Source organism: Atractosteus spatula, chromosome 5 (genome assembly GCF_055471065.1).
Source record: "Atractosteus spatula isolate fAtrSpa1 chromosome 5, fAtrSpa1.hap1, whole genome shotgun sequence".
Classification (NCBI taxonomy): Eukaryota; Metazoa; Chordata; class Actinopteri; order Semionotiformes; family Lepisosteidae; genus Atractosteus; species Atractosteus spatula.
The window spans coordinates 59,308,899-59,330,058 of record NC_142710.1 but is presented as its reverse complement, the minus strand read 5'-3'; the positions used below and the strand labels follow the sequence as shown (position 1 = coordinate 59,330,058).

The 21,160-nt window shown below is 35.8% G+C and overlaps 2 protein-coding genes across 2 annotated transcripts; one reads left to right on the top strand and one right to left on the bottom strand.

Annotated features, from left to right (window-relative positions):
* Positions 1-1,444: 1,444 nt before the first annotated feature.
* Positions 1,445-8,783, bottom strand: LOC148835355 (gamma-glutamyl hydrolase). The gene is made up of 9 exons (XM_088915262.1): positions 8,525-8,783; positions 6,901-7,015; positions 6,027-6,077; positions 5,813-5,897; positions 4,676-4,814; positions 3,927-4,033; positions 3,097-3,187; positions 2,444-2,581; positions 1,445-2,353 (listed from the first exon to the last, which is right to left on the bottom strand). The coding sequence occupies exons 1-9, from the start codon at positions 8,610-8,612 to the stop codon at positions 2,232-2,234; spliced, it is 936 nt and encodes a 311-aa protein (XP_088771388.1). The 5' UTR covers positions 8,613-8,783; the 3' UTR covers positions 1,445-2,231.
* Positions 8,784-10,847: 2,064 nt separating this feature from the next.
* lsm3 (LSM3 homolog, U6 small nuclear RNA and mRNA degradation associated) lies at positions 10,848-14,544 on the top strand. The gene is made up of 4 exons (XM_088917302.1): positions 10,848-10,991; positions 11,458-11,568; positions 11,946-12,041; positions 14,230-14,544. The coding sequence occupies exons 1-4, from the start codon at positions 10,971-10,973 to the stop codon at positions 14,308-14,310; spliced, it is 309 nt and encodes a 102-aa protein (XP_088773428.1). The 5' UTR covers positions 10,848-10,970; the 3' UTR covers positions 14,311-14,544.
* The last annotated feature ends 6,616 nt before the right edge of the window (positions 14,545-21,160 follow it).

Below are 21,160 nucleotides of genomic sequence, written 5' to 3'. Positions count from 1 at the left end.
AATATAAAAAGTAAAATGCTGATTAGATTTTCTAATTGTTTCCATGAAGCCCAGGAAAATACTGCTGAATGTAATCTTTAGCTCAGCCTCAATGATTAAAGCCATGAACCTTTAGTGGAAATGAATGTATTCTCACCATGTTACTAAATGATTTAACAATATTTCAGATATGCTTAGTCATATAAAATAGGTTTATTTATTTGGTGTTTTCCAGTTCGTCATTCATCAGATCTTCAGTTGGTTTATTAAAGCAAATGTGATTTATACATGCAGAAGTGAAAGCCTACAATTGTATGTAAATTAGCAAATTCTTTCATTTAGCTCCTGCTACAGTTATTGAAAGTACAGTTGTTATTGTGGCAAACTGAATTTGAGTGTAGAAAAGTTATACTTGTACTGAGCATCAAATGAATTCATTATGTATGTTTTCAGAAGAAGTATAAATTTAAGTTTTGGATATTGATTAAAGGTTTTTGGGCATCATTCTGATTAATCATTCATGACTGACTGAAGTGGGACATGTATATATCTCACTTATCCAGCATCACAGTATCACCACATAAGCACATTATGAGAGGTGTTGATGGGGTCTGTTAATTTAGCCTCAAACAAGAATTACACTAAGATGCCATAAAGCTGACTTGCTTTAGCAGCCCCAGTGGCTTAATGCTACATAATAAAAGACAGGAACAACACCCACAAACAGGATAAACCAGACCAATGTCTGCTGCATATCAAAGCACAGAACCTAGAGCAAGACAGAGTAGGACAAGGAGTAATTACACATCAAAGAACAGAACAAGCACTCAGATTGTGAAACAAACTTTCTTCTGACTTTATATTAGAGCTGGGAAGCCCTTGCAGTTTGTCTGTTCTGTGGGGCAGAACCAGTGCACGTTGTCGGACATATAGAGCTCAATAAAACTGAATCCGCACAAGACTGTGTCCTGCTCTTCTGATGAAGAATTTCCCACAACACGGACTATAATACATTATAGTGACTTTGTTTCATAAGCACTGATCATCGCATTAAGTAAGGGAGTTGATTGGACACAACCTGTTGAATGTCACGCCTGCAGAAAATCAAAAAACAACAAACAGAAACTATTAAGCCCTAGCTGTCAAGAGAGCAACACCTTTGTGTTTTAAGTGTCCACACACGCCCTTGGGATGTTCACAGTTAGCAGCTTTATGCACCTCCGCTATATTTTTTATGATTTTGGCATGGTTTGCATTGCACCATAATAAATTAAACTGAACCTCTTCAAATGGCTGTCTAGAAAACATTAGACGACCTTTTGTACTATTTTGTTGTATTTTTGTGTGAAATGCATTTATACCGTTATTCCTATGCCTTTAAAACATGTTTACCTTTTTGTGTGAAGAATAGATGAGGAATCTAGAATGTAATTCCAGATGTGACAGAGGATTGTGAAACACAACTCAAGCCAGAGAATCTAAACTTTATTAAGAGTTGCAGTATTACATATGGTTATATCCTGAACCTTAAAAGCCAAGCATCAAAAATGAGAATGCGAGCTGCATCACAACATTGGTGAATTTATCCTTTTTATGATGTGTACATTTTTTAAATTGTATATATTATTGTCCAAAGGCTGCACAGCAAGTAAATACAATGTATTTTATGTTTACCGATAAGTAATGGATCTTTGAAACACAGAAGTCCCAATTACCATGTTAAGGGAAAAATAAATAATACATTCAGTAGTCATGTCACATTCATAATGCTGAGATCACTGGACTATTCATTCAAATGACATCTTTTCCATTCGGTGTAACATTAAATGCATGTATCCAGGGAATAAAACTGATTATAAAATGATAATCAGATGTTTTAAAATAAGACATTTAAAATTGGCACTGTATAGCCCATTAGTGCATAACAGTTTCTAAAAATAACAAATAATTGTCAGTATTGTATTTGTAATACATTAGCCAAACTCACAATGGTGAAATGCAGTTCCAGCACTAATGCAGTATTAAGATTGTATTACATATTAAGTTCATCAGAGGACATCTTACATTGCGTTTGAAATGACCTGTATGCATGGTAACTGTTATATAGGTAATATAATTAATAGATTATACCTGCTTATTAAAGACCTCCAATCATATTAACCGTAAGCTATTGTGAAGTAAGCTTGATGTGTCAAGATTTTGATGGGATAAACTATGCAACATCTTGTGGTAGAATTACTGTAAGACAAGGATCAATCAAAGTAATAATTCTGCACAAATATACTTTCCAGGCTAGTGAAAACTGGTGAGTAGTTATATATCAGGGATTTTTCCTCTTCAGTCTTATTCGCAAAACGGTGGTGGTTTTTCCTTGCTGTGGACAGAAAATAGAAGAGAAAATGGTTCAAGTTGTGCAGTGAATAGGAATGCAGTGTTCTCCTTAGCTGACAGCGAGAAGCCTCACCTTCATTCACAAAGAAGCGTGCTGTGTAATATGCTGCATCAACGGCCGAGGTGGTGTGGACCATGCCTGATTTCTCTATCCACTCAAACTGGCTCTTCTCCGGGTGCCACTGGACAGCGTAGAATGGGTACCGGTGTGCTGAAGAAGAGACACAAGACAGTGAGGCCTTCTTCTAAAAATAAAACTCTATCTTCCGCAAAGCACCAGGGCCACAGTCAAATATTGACAATAATCTGAATATCATCAAACATCACTTATAACATGGTTTGCCAATTTTCTGAGTACCGGAGAAGAAACGATACAAGAGAGCAATATGTAAGAAATATCCATATTGTTTTGTTTTTGCATGTGCAAATTTAAATGAACTCCCAATAAACAACTAATGTTGGGACATCCTCAAAATGCAAACCAGAAGTGTTTATATTAAGTAAACCAGAAGATGGCTTCTAAATACCAAAAATATATGTTCTGGGAATATTCAGCCTATGTGGACTTAATTGTATTGGTATATAGAACTGAAAACAGAGAAAGTGTTAACATTAAACCCTCATAACAGAATGGATAAAATCATGTGTGTGTGTGTAATTTACAGAAACTTGGCATATAATTACCATAGGTTTTTACAATACCTTGTAAATATGATAAGAACCTACCCTCCATTGTGGATATGAATACATTATGCCCATCTGTACTTGTGGACAGGATTTTGTAGAATCTTTTCAATTTCATGTCCTGAGTGAAATTCTGCAAAAGAATCCGGGGTTGTGATAAATTATTAGTTCAGACCACAAAGTATTCTTTTCCCTAGAGATGATAAAGGCAAGCCCTCTTGATTTCCTGTTCATTTTCTGGTGTTGCTGTGGCTGCCCTTCTGACAAAGTAAACTACAGAAAGACAAATTAAGCAAACATTTACCCACTTGCAGTGTGAAAAACCAGTCACAGGGGACTGTAGAAGAGAATGGCCAGACTGCAAAGAAGCCTACACAATCTCCTACATTTAGAAAAATGGTAAATAATATAGAACAGTTTCAGCATTATGGTGTAAACAGTATTTCTTCCAGCGTTCACAGAACTGTTGCCGGATGGCACAAATTCTAAAGGTATATGCTTCCAAGAGCAGGTGAAATGCAAAAATTCAGAAATCAGCAATTCTGACACAGGAGCCAAGGAGATAAAAGATAATTAGTGGTTCCAGGTTTACTGTAGAATAACAAGCAAAATCTGTTGCATTTATTTTAAATCTAGAATGTTTGCTAGTTTATGCACAGTAAACAATTACCCATTTCAGAGGCTGTCAGGGTTTGCCAGTTCCTGGTTTGCACCCTAAATCATCTCAATACCCTTCTTTCATTCCAATTACCAGAGCTCATTCTCTGGGTGGTGCAATAATGGTTAAGCAGGGGCTCAACTTGCTTAAACCAGCCATAGGGATGTTAAAATGAGCCTTTTGATGTCACAAACAGCCAAAGGACATCCAATACCTGCAGAGTGAGGCTCCATTTGTGGAAGTTGGAAGTGATGTTCTCTGTGGTGAGTGCGTGAAGCAGGTCTTTTGGAAAGCTCTTGAACAGGCTGCTGTTTGCACCCACTGAACAAAGAAACAATGAAGAGCTAAAATATATGTTACATTTGAACAAGCATGACAAAAAATAAACTGGAGACTTGTTGGGAGCCGCCGAGTTCTCATTTCTCTTTTTCACTTTGACTGACACTGAAGTAATCCCACAGCTTCTCTTACAATGAAACTGAACACATCTCAAAGGTGAGTTTTGCATTTTTGAAATATTAAGAGGAGTAATGATGGTTGGGGGATGATAGTAAAATGAGAAAGCAAATAGTAAGCAAATGTTTCATCCCTGATTAAATTAATACTTATGACATAATTGGATTCTCTGTACTCTATATTCTCGTTGTAAAAAAAAATGAACACTCATTATACAGAATATGTTCTGGTCCATACTGTAGTTTTAAAATGTAAGTCCATTTGAAGGTTGCACAATTATATAATAAGAGCCTTCAGTTATGTCCCCATGTTCTGCCAACATGTGAGATTTTTTATGTGAGTGTTCTTAAATGAACACTGTCCTTTAATACTGTCAAGTGAATGACAAAACAAGAATTTTACCAAGCCGTGACTATTTTTACATGGGTCTACAAATAATTAATGCAAGAGGGATGAGTTATCCTCTGTATGCAGAATCAAAGGAAGGATATCAAAATGAGTTCTTACCTGAAGTGAAGTTGAGAGGCAGAGCTATGGCCTTGGTGTCAGTGAGAGTCAGGAGATTTGTGCCACTGGTGAGAACGGTCATCTCCTGGAATCCTTGACAGGTTCCCCAGATGGGAAAATAATCTGATGCATTATTTGCCTAGAAAACACCCCAGGAAATGTAAAAATGCACATCAGCCTGGCTTTTCTTGGGATTTCTTCGGTACGAGAGGAGTGAATATCTCCCTTTCTTTTTCTTTGCATAAACCCTTTTCTTTCTCACTGCCACTGTCTACATGATGTGCCACATCCACGTTTTGCCTTCTACCACAAGGATGTCTATGGGGCCATGGGTTTTCTCTGTCAAATTATACACAAATTCAACTCTTATTTGACTGATTGAACAATTATTTCCTAAGCTGAACACTATTCCCTTGTCCAAAACACATAGGTATGATGTGTAGTACATGTTGGATTTCAGAGTTCAGATAAGCAGGGCGAATTACAAATTAAAAAAGCATACATCATGTCAACATACTATGTGCCTGTGTACCAAAAACAAAGTTCTGTATTGTTCAGGACTCACTCCACAGAATCCCAGCAACTGTAAAAAGTTTCTAATGCCAGGGCTTTTTTCTTCTCTCATGTTGTTGCAGCCTTGATTTGCATATACCTTAATTAACATCCTCACTTCATTTCACCCTTCTGAAGCTTTTTACAGAAATAGTGATGAACAAAGGCTTTGTTTTCCGCCCATCTTAGAACAATGGTTGGATTGCAAGTGATAAAAAGATAAAACAGCATCTTAAATCTTAGTATTAAATATAAGTTACGTATCACTGCTCGATAAATTACCTAAGATCAATTCAAATCATGATCAACTGTCCATCTGTTTAGTTGCCTGTAATGTACTGGCTGGAGGATCTCATTCATCCATTTGTTGAAGGGTCCTAGGCGGTTACTTTATGACTGAGCAATACATAATCTATATTGTTCACCACTTTAATCTCTTCTTATGAGTGAGTAGTAAGATTCACTTCCTATCATTTGTTATATATTCTGTTAAGACCCAGATTTTTTTTTCTGGTTGCTCTTTTTATAAAATACTACTATCATACTGTCATTCCCATTATCCATTTAGGTGGAAATTGAACATACCTTTATTGCCAAGTCATAGAATATTCTGGATACTCTGCCAAACTGGGAGTTTTCAAGATCCACATCTCCACCAGGAAGCAGTAATCTACAATAATGGAGAGTACACTTGCACTTCACACAGTTCTTATTATGTGCATATATTTTAACAGATAGAAATGGCCATCTTCAAATGTGAAAAAAAAAACATATATTAAATAAATATTAAAAAACATACCCATTTATAGAATAGAATAACTCGGTGTATTCTTCCTTTGTGCGGTTTATTCTGTGAAATGACACAAGATTTAAACAAGCTTTGTCATTACATTCAGTGACACAAGCAGAAAGTGTACTTACTGGGTAATAGTAACTGTCTTTTCTTACTTTTACACATCTTACATCTGTTCTGAATGTCATCATCTTTAGTCCCAAATCAAATCTCAGCATACATTTTAACATGGTTTCCTAGCCATGCTGAGTTCTGCCTTAAAAACCTTACCTATGTTAATATTCAAATGTTCAAACGCTTCTCTGTTTCCTCCTCTTAAGAACAAATTGTAATTGTTAGGAATCATGGAAATCATGATTTTATTTCATGTCTTAACCTTTTAATTTGGTGACATCTAAGTTTTTGTCCTTATCCTTTATGTAGCCATAAATTTGGAATGGCACAAAAAGCATTATGGAAGTGAATTTTAGGCATTTACACTTATTGTGATATACACTGTACTGTTGTGAGAATGGATGGTACCCACAGACATTTATTACATCAGAATTAGTTTGTTCTTGACAGAAAAAGAGGTTCTCCACCAAACTAAGTTGGTTTTGGCCGCTGAAATAAAACAGTCCAACACGGACATTGTCTGTAGTCATTAAACTACTCTGATGGAATCAGAATGTACTGTACAACTACCACGCAGGTATTTAACAGAGCCTGTAATTACTTAACTATACAGTTTCAGAAGATAAGACAAGAACAAACAAAGGTTATATTGATTTAGTACAGTTAATGCTGCATGAATATGCCTGCAATTTCCCAGCAAACAGAGCAACTGGTGCTTTTTTTTTCTTTCCTGTCTGATCTACACTCCTGAGTGAAAAGATCTTACCTGACTGGCACAACCCTGGCTCCAGCAGCCTCCAGATATTTCACATACGAAGCAGCGATGTAAGACAACCCCTGTGCGTGAGGGTCGTTGGGAAGATTTTCTTGGGCTACGATCCCTGTAGCAGAAAAAAAAATGTCTGAAAAGCTGACTCAAAAAAGGAGTAAGAAGTATCTGTGTTGCAAGATTGTCTGAATGGCTCATGGGACCTCTTGGATGCCTGTGTTGTCATTAGAATTTTGATCATGTAGCTCTACTTCTCCCCAGAACAGAAGAATATTTTAAATGAATGTCATAAACATTACATAAAACGCCTTTAGCTTTGCAACGTCATTGGAAATAAATATTAAGTACGGTAATATGTTTTTGTAGTACATGTAGTTATGTATTTTATCATGAATTGGTGATTGAATAGTGCTGTACCTCACAATGCCATGAATGTAGACTATATATACTGTACATAAAATGTAAAGTACAGGTTTGAGTAGGAAGCTGTTAGTATATTTATATTAATATTTATATGTGGAAGCTTCTGTAAAGAAAGCTCCATAATTTCAGTCCTTAATATGTATCATAGTGTTGATGTCCATTTCTAACTCATCTAGAACGTTTCAAAATGTGCTATCTGTAGGCAGTCCATCTCAGTTCAAGTAACTGAATTTTCAATTGCACTCCCCAATTCCGCTGACAGCTGAACCCTTTCCAAGCACCTTTGTCTAGGAATCCAGAAACCCTCCAAGAACCTGTTCATCCTATTGTTAATTTATACCAAATAAGAGGCACTCAGCAGTTCTAAAAATATATGAGAAAATCATATAATCAAAATGATAATTATAAATAAGGAGAAGGGAACATGGTTTAAGACTATTGCATATTCTTGAAAGTTCTGATATCGGATTCTGCAGCGTAAGGTACAGTAGGTAAAGTGGTAATTCAAGCAACTTCTATCCAATAAAGCAGAATAAGAAAAACTTCTCTACAATGTAAAAATCTCAGCTTCAATTACATTTCTTATTAGCTCAGTCACTTTGTACCCATTAAAGTCTCCCTGAGCACAGGAATGTCTCTGGTGATTGAAAATAAAGAAACTTCTTTATGTTGGAAAATGCATATTTCTCTGATATAATGTTCAAAACAACGTCGTATAGTCTACCCTGGAATTTAACACTTTTTCGTTTAATTCTAACGGCTATTTTTCATTTGAATGTTTCACTAATAATCCCTTCTTTAGTTTGCCGAAAATAACGTGCCATTTTCAACATGTCACAATAATTAAAAAGGTTTCCAAATACCAGAACAAATCTTCCCACGCGTATCCGATATATAAATCAGAAATTATACGATAAGACAAAAATACATGCAAGTGTAAAATATAAAATGTTAATATCCCAATCTTTTGTCAAATACTTCACGCAGAATGGTATCACATAACGACATGAAATTACACTGGCAGTAAAATATATACATTTTCTACAATTATAGATGAGCTCCAATTATATACCTGCGCATTTAAATTAATAAAAGGTGTGGACATTCGTTGGCTCCCTTACAAAAATAACCTTTGAGAATTTTTAAAACACTCAAAAAACCGTTAAGCAAAATAGTAGCCTGAGTGATGTCACCTTACCAATGATGGGTCTGTAATTTGGAAACGCTGGAATCGGGAGATAACAGATGACACCGACCATCACCGAAAGAATAGCCGAAGAGCACATGATAATTTCTGAACTGAGAGTCTTTTAAAAAAAAACAAATAAACAACTGTAGCCCCTAATTAAATCAGGCCTGATATACAGTATATGCGTATGATATTGAACGACAAAACCGAACGACCTCACTGCGCTACCGTCTATAGCTGCTGCAAAATGCTCAGCACGCTGTCATCGGCTATTTCAAAGTAAAACTTAACCCGTTATGTCCCATTAACTCTATTAACCCGTTAGGAGGCAACCTGATGTGTTGTCTTCACTGGCATTTTTTTTCTTTTTCGTTTCACTAAAAAGTTGTCTGACGGGAGGAGTCAGCAGTCTTGGGTGGACTAATCTTGCCAGCCTTCATACAAGGAACATAAGTGGTATAGACTGAAATTGTTATTTGTGAATGAGTTGCAAATTTGAGTTCATTTTCCTTCTTTGTTATATCAAACAAATGCCACCTTCTATCTAAGTTTATTTGTCCCTTAGGCCAACATTGCTGGAAGTCCACAGATGAGACCACTTCTTTCATTGCTAGATGATGGCCTTCCCAAGATGATCTTCTACAATATCTGCCTTTGACTTTCCTCTTCCATCTGGATTCTGCAAACTCATGATCTCATGGTACAGTGTAGTACTGAACCTGGCCTACCATAGTTGTATCTGATTGGAGTGACAGTCATATGAGAATATTTATTGTATATAGGCTACTATGCTGTTTCATTCCTTGATAATGTCATGCAATTATATATCATGGTGTTGTAGATAAATTGTGTTTATGTATATATCATAAAGCCAACTATGTCTATTATATATATTGACTGCCAAAAGAAACCAATTATAACTGTAACAAATGGACAGAGGGAAATGACTTTTTGTAGCAGGCGTACTGACATTTTATTGAACAGACACAACATATTTATTTTGATGCTTAGTACATACTTTACATAGACACTCCATGGCTCTTCTGTGGTCCTATCAGAATGCCTTACCTTGGTCATGTGTAATAGCAGTAACACACCAACAACCCCACTACATATCTGACTGAATTAAGGGGGAAATATAGGTTGTGCAGGCCCAAAGCATATTTAGCAAGGTCATTGGCGTGGACATCACTACTCCTACAAACAGTAACACTGGATATTTATTGGCCAAGTAGTCACAACCTTTAACTGATGATTAGAAATGCCACAGCTCCACAACTCTCCAAGTAATAAATGTAAGTCTGTTTGGTCAGTAGTAAATTCAGAAGAGTTTATTTTTTAACACATGCATGACACCCCTGTAAAATTTTTAAAGGTTCAGATTGTGCTTCCCATTTAAAAAAAATGTTTAAATCACAAAATAGTGCAAGCTGCTTTTCACTAAACATCTCAGTGGCTGTGTATTTTCATAAATTCCTCAAGCAAAATTTACAGCTTGTACTGATCACTGTCAACGGAGCTAATTTACCTTGTATTTAAATTCAGCAGATTACCAGTTGATAATGTACAATATGTACAATATGAACTTGGCAATGCTTCTGTTTTTCCCAGGTGTTGAAGTTCTTATAAGATTCTTTTCAAAAGACTGGCGATGTACGGTTTATGCTTTGCAATAATCAAAATTACAATATTTAAAAAGTGTATTGTTAATAATGCATCTCACACCCAGAGTTATGTTATGTTGTACTGGTAATTAATGAAGATGAAATTACTGCTGAAAGGGGAATATTTTGTTGTAAAATAAAACTGTGAAACACTAGATATACAGTAAATTCCCAGTAAAAAAAAGAGATTTAGTATTTGTTTGAAACTTTTTTCAAAATATTTATCTTCTCTTTGAGTACTTGTGTGAAGTTAAAGTTATCCCTTGCTTTTTGTTCAATGTTAGTTACAAGGGACAAGTCGGTGTTAGCAAACCTATCATTGCACTGCAGTAAAGGTGGGAAAAGAAGAGAATATTTCACCATTTATTAAACAGAGAGAAAATCTTAGGAAGGTAACATTTAGTGACACTGAATTACATTTTTAGTAAACGGAGACCCCCCACATGTACATTCTTACAAACAATGCTATATAATCCTTAACTACAAAAAGAAATGGTTCAGTCGTTACAGCTATTTGAACATCCCTTGAACTGTATCAGCATCTGGAAAACGTAACAATTATAATCCCAACTGGTGAAATACAACACCACCATCTTGGTCTTTGGCATCTTTTTAAAAACGGAACAAAAATGTTTAAGTGCTTTTTCGTCTTTATTTCAGCTTCATCAACCCCGATCTGCTTACTCACCCATTTCACTACGTTTATTAAAACAACTGATCGTGTCTCTACACGTCAATAAGAGGTTCTCGCGATAAAACGCACTCACAAGGAATTCTGGGAAGTTTGAAAGATGGCGGATGAGGTGGACCAGGTTGGGTTTTTTTTTAACTTTACTATATATTTTTTAAATTCCTGTTTATATGTCTTGCTTGTGTTCACAGAGTGTTTTGTAATGTGATTTTGGCTTTCCGAAAAATCAGAATTCATATCTATGTGGTGATGAGAGTCGGTAATCTGGATAATAGCCAACACATTGCAGGAGCGGTAAAAATGAATTGAATTAGCTAGGTGTTTTTTTCTGAAATAATAAGTGATGATATGGGACGCATATTATATAGCTTTTGGCTTTCCGTATCTTTATATGCAGAAGTGACTAAATACAATGTTCTTGTAAATCGACACAGACGTCATATTAGATTACCGAATCCTTTTAAAATTAAAACAATAGATACTAATTTAATTTGTATGGCTTTAGTTAGAGGCTCCAGTTTACACAATTTAAACCTTAGGTTTATCTGGACAGTGTACTGTACTGAGTTTTTGTTTTCTTGTTTCAGCAACAGACTGCCAACACTGTTGAGGAGCCTTTAGATCTCATCAGGCTTAGTCTTGATGAGCGTATATATGTGAAAATGCGCAATGACAGAGAGCTAAGAGGAAGGCTACATGTGAGTAAGACCATCTCGGTTTTAAGGCCAATAAACGGGGAATAGCGTTTCTAGTGCAATCTAAAAGATGTTAGTGGCTATATTGACAGTTATGTGAATGATTTGTTTTCTAAGACTTAAATTCAATTTGTGATTGTAAATTTGATTCCATGCTTTAGAATTGACCATTGCTTTAGACAGATATATTATTAAGTTGTTCGTTTACTAGAATCAGCAGCTTTTCATGTTTTGTAATTAAGACTAGTTAGTGTTTTTACCACTTAGCAGAATCAAAGGTAACTATGTAGAAGACTTAGGAATTGTTCTGAAGAACTGAATACTAAGGTTATGTCATATTTAAAATAGAATTGAAAATGTTCCGTATTGATTTATTTCAGGCATATGATCAGCATTTAAACATGATACTGGGCGATGTTGAAGAAACAGTAACCACGGTAGAAATTGACGAAGAAACTTATGAAGAAATTTACAAAGTGAGTTATTTTTAATTCTTTAAAGAAACTATTAATATCTTCCCCCTTTTTGCCCCAAAATCAAATCTTCAGTTTAAGATCTGACTGTACCCCACCCTAGTGACAGGAATGTTATCCTCACAGTTGGGGAAGCATCTGCTTGTGTTTTCTGTCATCCCAGTTAGAAATGGTGAAGCTTAAAGAAGTTTCCCTTATCAGTCACTTTTTTTTATTTCTTTCTGGCTACTCTGGTTTGCCTGTGCTGCCTTTTTCTTTAATTACTGCTTCTTACCTTTTTTTTTTAAATGAGTGGACCATCTCACTGAATATTGGTAGAGTCTACAAAATATGTTTTCTTGACATTTTTTGTGCCACATGTCCCACGGCACTTTAGAGTGAAAACTGGTTTAGTTATTCGGATTGGTGTAGGCTACATCATACGTGTACAGTTCCCTGTTTAGATCTGTCAGATTGCACCTTAACATTCAACTTTCCTTGTGAGAATGTGCATTCAGTACCAAAAAATGAATAACTGATTCACAATTAGTTAGAATCAATAATACCAGCTGGAAGATATGAGACTGTTAAGAACATTAAAGATAGAATTAAAGATTTTACTAACCACTATTTTGCAACACATCAAAGAAACAATGTAAGATACTTTTTTTACCTGGTGGTAATATCACTGGGTGAACAGAGAGATTCCCACTTCTCCATTATTCTAGCAGAAACTTCGATCTGCTAATACAGTATCTTCTCAAATATAAAGTGTCTTCCTTTTCCTCAAAAAACAGAGGCACCATCTAGTGTCTGCTTCTGTCGAGTGCCTGTTCATGTCTCTTTCTCAAGTAAATGTTTGTCTTAGAATCTAAACACATTTAATGTGTGTTGATGACTTGTTTGAGGTGCAGGGTGTATAGAAAAAATAGCAAGCATACATTTTACATATCTGCTCTGAAATTATAATCAAATTCAAATTTCTGCAGTCCTGTTAGGTTCAGATGATAAAAACTATAAAATAAAAATATTGCAAGTTGTGTGAAAAGAAAATGTCATTATCCAACAATTGGTTCATTCAGAAAAAATAATTCAGGCATTTTCATGTTACGTATGTGGTCATTATGCACTTTATGCCAAATTACAATTCCTTGGGTGTCAGTTAGTTAATAACCAATTTAGATAATGCAACCAACAAATCAACTGTTGCTGTTTCCAGGTCCAAGGAAAACAGTATTTTGGTTAATCCCTGTGGTTCTTCTGGTTTATGTAGTTCTTCTGGTCTTGCTTAATGTATTGGCTACCAGCAGAAGTGACTTTAATTTGGGGTTTTGCTAATGTTCTCATTTATTTGAAGATAAGAACTTGTAATGTCATTGGAAAGTACCTTGACTTCACATACAAAATATGCATAACACCAACAGACAACCTGGCATTACAAAAGAACTGGAGTTTTAGGACTATTGAGCAGATTAATCCATTTTGGATTGAGATTTAATGTTTACTGGTAATTGTTTACTGAATTAGATTGCATGCAATCTAATAAAATTGCTTCCGTCGTAACTGGAAATTCATGTGAACAAAATTATACATTGAGGAAAAATAGCTAAGAATATGAAAAAATCTAAAATGCCTAGCATAGACATCAACGTTTTAGCTACTGAAGGCTGTTTGGAAACCTTTGCTTTGTGCTTTTTGTTTCCTTTCCTCTCAATAAATATCTTGAGCATTTGTACTTTCATTGAGACAATGTTATGCTACTGTGTAGTCTGCCTTAATAATGTATCATTAAGAAAATTTACTCTGAGGAGCTTAATCCAAACTATCTAAGCGTATTCTTGCTTTACTACAGTTGTCCAGAGTACTAGTTTCCAATATCCTCCTCACTGTCTTGTATGTAGCCCTGGTCATACATTTAGGCTGTAATCTATCAATAGTCATAACCTTAGCTAAAACTTTTTTTATTATTTTTTGCATCAAACTCTGGTTTAATGCAAGGAGCCATAGTGTTTGTCAAAGTTAAAATTCCAAAAGTAATGCTTAAAGTGGTGTGGCTCTTTCTAATGGGTTAAATAAGCTCTTAATAATGTGTTGGTTGCATGATATGCTTTATTTACTTTTTAAAAATTATTTCCAATATTACATGTAATAGATTCACATGCACATTGCAAGTTTAGTCATGTTATTAAAAGATTGTCTTTTTTCATTCCAGTCCACAAAGAGGAACATCCCAATGCTGTTTGTTCGGGGAGATGGTGTAGTTTTGGTTGCTCCTCCACTCAGAGTTGGTTAGACTCCATGAGTTCTGAAGGAGAATGCACTTAAGATGCAACATAAGAGATTTTTTATTTGGACTGTTTACCAATGGAGTTATGTAATTTTATAAAGAAACCTTAGTTAAAAAGGAGACTTAGTCCAGCTCGTCAGTTTTGATGTAACATACCTTCTTGCTAGCTTAAGAAATTTGCATTTTTTGTATTGTAACTAGAATCTGTAAAGATTTTTTTTTCTCATTAAAAAAAGAAAATAATTTGTGTGGTTTATTCAGTGACACTTGATGGTGTGGTAACCACTTGCTTTTTGAGGTCGCATGGAAGGAAATTGTGCATATCCTCCGAGACAGTACATATAGATTTTCTAGGTCAATTTTGTGTGCCTCTGTATTTTTTTAAATTGAAGCAGTTGTTTTATTTCATATCTGTGCGTCAATGGGTGTAGAACCTTGTCAGTGGCCATTGGTGTACAGTTTTTTGGTATGACTGATGCAGGGTTACGATTGGTGTTGGGGGGGAATTAATAATTGTAATGATGTTCCCTTGGATGAGAACACAATGCAAAATGTCATGCATCTTCTTTCTTTAAAGGTTGTTTAAAAATGTACAGAGTATATGGAACTGTTTTGTTTCAGAAAATCTCTGAATCTGATACCAATTTATAAATGCAATCACAGTCTAAAAGTATAAATCAAAGGATGTCTAGTGATAATCTTCCAGATATACTATTGTCCTCAAAAGCCAAAACCCTGAATATTGGTGTAAGTAATGGCCTACGATCTCAGCTGTGACTCAAGACAGCACCATGATTATAGTTGAATATGCAACAGCAAAATATTATATACATTTTCAAGGAAAGGTTGGCATAAATAGTTTTTATATTGCTGTGCAATAGCAAGTTTCTCAGGAATGGAATTTTTCCTGAGGTCTGTAATAGATGTTCAATGTGGTCTCAATGTTAATGGTGATTCTGTCCTGGATGTGGTCAGGATAAGCTGACATCATTTTGTATGGCTTCTGCAGTTATCTGTCTAAAATATACATCCATTTGCCTGTCCTGGTGAGCAACAGGTGCAAGGTAAGGTGCCAGCATGCCAGTCCATCACAGGGAAGACTCATTTTCCAGGATGGAAAATCCTAAAACTCAAGTCTGCCGAGTAACTCCCTTACCTGCGTAGCACGAGGTACCCATTTCCCATACATTAAGGACGCAGACCAGCAGGTTTTTTAAGTCTATATCTTCAGCTTCTTAAGAACATAGAAATGCTTTAACTTGTCCAATTAAGCAAATCAGTTCAATTAGTAGCTCACAAGGAAAACCAGAATCAGGGGCCTTAAGGACTGGAGTTGTGCACCCCAACTGTATTCCCGAGGGCATTTACCTGAAATCGGTCTAAAGCAAGAGGTTGAAGTGCTCATGCTCTTTGAAATCACATCTTTGTAAATCAAGTCAGCAAATGTCTAAACATCTACATGAAAGACCGTTGCACTTTATGGTTTGACCTTTTAATTTGATCCTCTTGTTTTTTTTAATAATAATAATAAATAATAAACTTTATTTTATATAGCGCCTTTAAAGGTGGCTTCTCAAAGCGCTTTACAGGATGACAATAACAATAAATAAAAAGAATACACAAGATAAAACAATTACAATAGATAGAGGAGGCTGTGGATGGCGGTACTAAGAAGAGCAGAGGGGTGAAGAATGGAACCAGTTAAGTAAAGGCTTTTCTGAAAAAGAGGGTTCTGAGTCTGGATTTGAAGGAGTTCAGAGAAGGTGACTCTGATATCCTTGGGGAGAGAGTTCCAGAGCTTGGGGGCATAACAGGAGAAGGCCCTGTCACCCATACAATGTAGATGGGCTTGGGGGACAGAAGGGAGAGCAGAATTAGAAGAGCAAAGGTTGTGAGGTGGGGAGTACAGTGATAAAAGTTCAGACAGGTACTGAGGTGCCAAGCTATGCAGAGCCTTATAGGTGAGCATGAGGATTTTAAAGTCTAAATGGAATTTGACCGGAAGCCAGTACAAGGACTCCAGGATAGGAGTAATGTGAACTCTTGCACTAGACCTGGTGAGTTTTGGACATACTGCAGTTTGTTCAGAGTAGATTTAGATATCCCAGCGAGTAGAGCATTACAGTAGTCAATTCGAGAGAACACAAATGTGTTCATCAGCTTTTCAGCCACAGTTAGTGATAGCATAGGGTGTAGTCTAGCAATATTTCTGAGGTGGAAAAAAAATATATTTTGACAGTATGCTACACATGTGGGTCAAATGTTAAGCCAGAATCGAATATAACCCCAAGGTTTTTCAATTTTGATTGAAGCTCAAGTACAGAACCATCTACAGATAGGGTTACAGGACTGGCTTTACGAAGTTGATGGGGGGTGCCAATAAGCATGACTTCAGTCTTGTCGCAGTTAAGATGAAGGAAGTTTTGAGTCATCCAAATTTTTATGTCAGAGATGCAATTAGATAGAATAGAGACAGCCACGTCAGTGTCAGGTTTGGTATGGATGTATATTTGAGTATCGTCAGTGTAAAAATGAAAGCTGAGGCCATGTGATCTTAAAGCTGACCAAGAGGAAACATGTTTAAGTTTGTCTTGGCACTTGATCAGTGCTTCAGTCATAATAAAATATTTGCATACCATGTTATTTCATGAGTGGTGAATAAGATACTTCAGTATGTTGAAGGCTTATGTGTATATTTAAAATATGATTTCATTGAGGCAACAGTTTGCTGGAAGCCTGTACTCAACTTATTTCTATGAGTTTGCATAAGATTTGAACGGAAGGTTTGACTTTTCATCTTTTTATCTCTTTATTAACACGTGTGATAGGAAAATTTGGTAAGCATTGTGCAGAAAAGATTGAGCTTTAATTTTATTTTTTTAAATATGCAACAGTTCTGGGATTATGGAAACTCATTCCCCAGGTGTGCTATACCTTATTAATATTTTGTCCATTTTGTCTACAGAGATTTTTTCTGTCAGTAAAAGTACTCTAAAAACAACTTGTTTTATTTCAAAATCAGCTTTTTTGACCTTCCCTCCAAGTAGCAATTTTTCTAATATGCTTTTTCTGATGTCTCTGTAAAAACGTGTAAAGTAACATTAAAGTTTGTCTTTATTTTAAAAAGGGATGCTGAATGCGTAGCAATTTATACTGATACCAGCAGGTGGCACTGTTGTTGTATTTACAAAGTTGCTTGAATGCTGACAGCAGCTGCACATAGATTGTTTCAGTAATTTTCCATGCCATTGTTCTAGGTACTTGTTTGCACCAGAGTTCATTGCTCCTCTTCATGTGTTGTGCAACAACATCTTACATAACGTACAGGATGGAATTTCACATCTCTGTCAGAATGTGAGTTAAGGTTTTACCACTTAGGTGCAGCAAAGTGCTTTTACCCAATATGTATGTTGAATCATTAGTAAAGCCAGCTGTAAAGACTTGCCATGTATGCCCATATTTAGAGCCGTATTATCTAATCTGCAGGAGTACAAATGAGCATTCCAAAAGAGCAAAGAAGGTGTGCTTGATAGACGTATTGAATCATTGTGAGGATCTGAAGGCCTGCTGTATATAGTCCCCTGGCTTTGGGTTCCATACAAATGTAGCTATTTGTAGAGAAAATGGTCACAACAGATCCAACTGCAATGTTTCAGACATTTAGAATCATTATGACTAAAATTCCAGTTCAGGTTTTCTTAAATCTGGCAGATGTAAATTCTTACATATTGGCTGCTAAGAATTCATTTGATTTCTATTATCTCAAAATCTAACAGAATGGCATGGAACAGATGCATTTATTTTCAGCACTTGGTAAACAAATGAAAGAAACTGTTACACCAGGTGAGTGGAAAATTCTTTGGATATCCATGTGTTGAGGTTCTGTGAAGTGCGTCAGTGCTTAACAAATGACACCCTGTTTCTGTTTTAAATAGAAGTTCTCACTAAACTCCACCAGTGGAATAACCTTTAGCTTTTCCTGGTGAGGCTTGAAAACTGTAAGCTGCAGTCTACCCTAGTAAGCATGGTACACTGCATTGGACAGGGGTCACATAATATATGTGGAGCAATTAAGAGTTGCCAGTTAACCTGCACATCTATGGACTGTGGGAGAAAAGATGAACAACTGGAAAAAATCCACATGGATCTGGTGAGAACCTTCAAACAGCAGGATGCCAGTGCACCATCAAACCTAACATCCAAGGCTAGATGTGAGGCTCCATAACCTAATTTAAAAGACACTTAAATCAGAATGAACTCTTTCCAATGTTTTTACGTTCTTTTAGTTGAATCCCAGTAGTTTTTTCTTGAAGCACTGCTAACAATTCCTCACTTTACCTTATTAAGTCCATAGTTTTATGGCTTGTGCAAAAAGAGATGTATACACCTAGCACCTGGGGGATGATTTAAGTGCTTAGTAGTATTAAATATACAAATACTTGACTCATAATAAACACTTTTCTTATTAATATACTAACTTTCTGGTGTTTTGGAATTGGTTTTACTACAGGGATGCTGATGTACACTCTTCTCTGGGGATTTTGCTGAGCTAGGCCAGTATAATTTTGCTTTTTCGGTCCTGGTAAGAAAATGGTCCCAGGCACAATGGCTAGGGATTCAACATGAAAACCCAGTAACATGATTAGGTAGAAGAATCGGTTAACCATGTTAACACCTGAGGTGAATATATGGTAGGGTTCTGCTTGGGTGGAACTGATTTGAGATAGGATGTTATATTTGACTAGGGCTCATTTGGACATTCTGTTTCAGAGATAAGCACAATATGAGAACAGAAGAAAATGAGTCAACTTGAAGTGGCTATTGTGAATTTTTTTATTGAACACAAGGAAGAAAAAAAATCATTACAGGCTGCTGATCTTCTGTAATCAGTTATATGCAGTGGAGGATAAGAGTTAAAAGTGAGTTTGAAGAATAAGGTTTTGGAGTGCAGAGTTATTAAGATTTAAATGATGCTCATGGAATTTTGTGTGGCCTGTGGTCTCCAACCATAAAGTATGTGCTCTTGTCCAAAACCACTCTGTAAGAGTAGTGCCATGCCATAAACCTATTTTTTATTGCTTCTTTGTGTACTTCTCAATACCCTGTACTTATTGAATTTCCAGTCCAAAGTACTCAGTTTATGGCCATTTTTTTGGATGCTTAAAATTATTCTTTTCTGAACAATGTGCATAATTAAGTGTTGCATTTGAACCTTTGCCAAAACTGTGTTGTTTGGAATTCCCAGAAATGACTGACAAAAGTAGTTCATTTGTGAGAAAATTATTTCTATTAGAAATGATGCCACTGAAAATAATTAAAAAATAAAATGTCTGACTGACTTTTTTGTCTATGCTTTGCAGAAAGTTTGTCAAAGGGTGTTTTTCCAGTGATTTTGAGCAAAACCAGATTGCCTTTGAGTTTTATTTTGAACTTCTCCTGCTAGCAAAATGGTAACCAGATGAATAATAATCAGAAAAACACCTGCATTGCTTGGAGAGAACCTTTTAGCTTAAAAATGCTCTACAAGCTACCAAGTGTCACACAAAATTAATCTGCCTTTGTTTATGGATGCAACAAATCCATTCGTGTTCTGAACATGTTGCTGTCAGACTTGAGGCCTTTAATTAACACTTCAAAGTATGTGTTGCTGTTTTTTTCCCACGTTTTGGGCAGCTGATGTTTAATTCTCTAGTAGCTGACAACTCCATTTTGGGGTTAACTTCAATAAAAATAAAAGGGATTTAAAACCATCCTTAAAATCCTTTCCTAACAACTGCTGCAAAGAAATGCTGTTGTTCTCTTGAGGGTATGTTCAAAACATGATTCCATGTGGTTCTAAGCTCCTTCACTCACTATATACTGTAAAACAACACAGCACAGAATAATGGGAGCATACAGTATAGTGGTCACACCTTTCATCCACATCATTTTGTATGTCTATGTAATGCTTTCATTCAAGCAGGCCTGAATCTTTCACTTTCATGTAAGCCTGTAATTGTGAGGTGGCAAACACCTTTATGACCAATATTAATTCAGTAGTCATGATCTAAAACATTACAGAAGCCTCAGAACAGCTTCACATGCTTTGTAAGTTGAGTTACAGAGTGATAGAGTTTTAATGGACGAGACAGGCATCACAGTTGTCCCCTGCTAACGTTTTTTCAATTTCTTTAAAAAATTACTTTTTGTTGCAGAGTAAATAAAGAAAGATAACTGTAAAGGTTTAAAAATACATTATTTATCAAGATAAAACGCACATTTGAATGTTGTTCTGTAAATAAACATTGAGAAAAAAATCTGGTTCTTTTCTGTATGGATGTATTCGTTTTTCCCATATGTTGGTGGTTTCTGGGATGCAGCTGTGTCTCTGTGAGCAATTCAGTGAACCATCCCACAGGATCCTGAGGAATGTGTTTTCACAAAGTTTCCTCGAAGTAATTTAGCTTATATTGCCAGAAAAGATGGGAGCTGGGTGTTTTTCAGGGTTAAATCTTTAGGCGCATAGCATGTTTATGCAAAAGCAAGCATCACTGTACATAAGACACAAGGGCACTTCAACACATATTTCACATTTTGAAACATTTTTCATTAATACATACATACAAATGGTAAAGCACAATTTCTGTGTATGCTTACTCTATGTTTTTGTACATAGAAGCTGTTTTGTCAAATCACAAAGTGACAGCTGGAGATATTTAAAAGAATGGAATAATGCCTGAACAATGGTGTGATATGTTAATCTCTTTAGCTTCCATTTTTCAAAGTTCTTGATATCAGATTGATGCAAATACAGATTACTTGTTTAATAAGTAATGCTTGTCTGAAGACGTGTTAAATACTTGTGTGAAAAAAAACG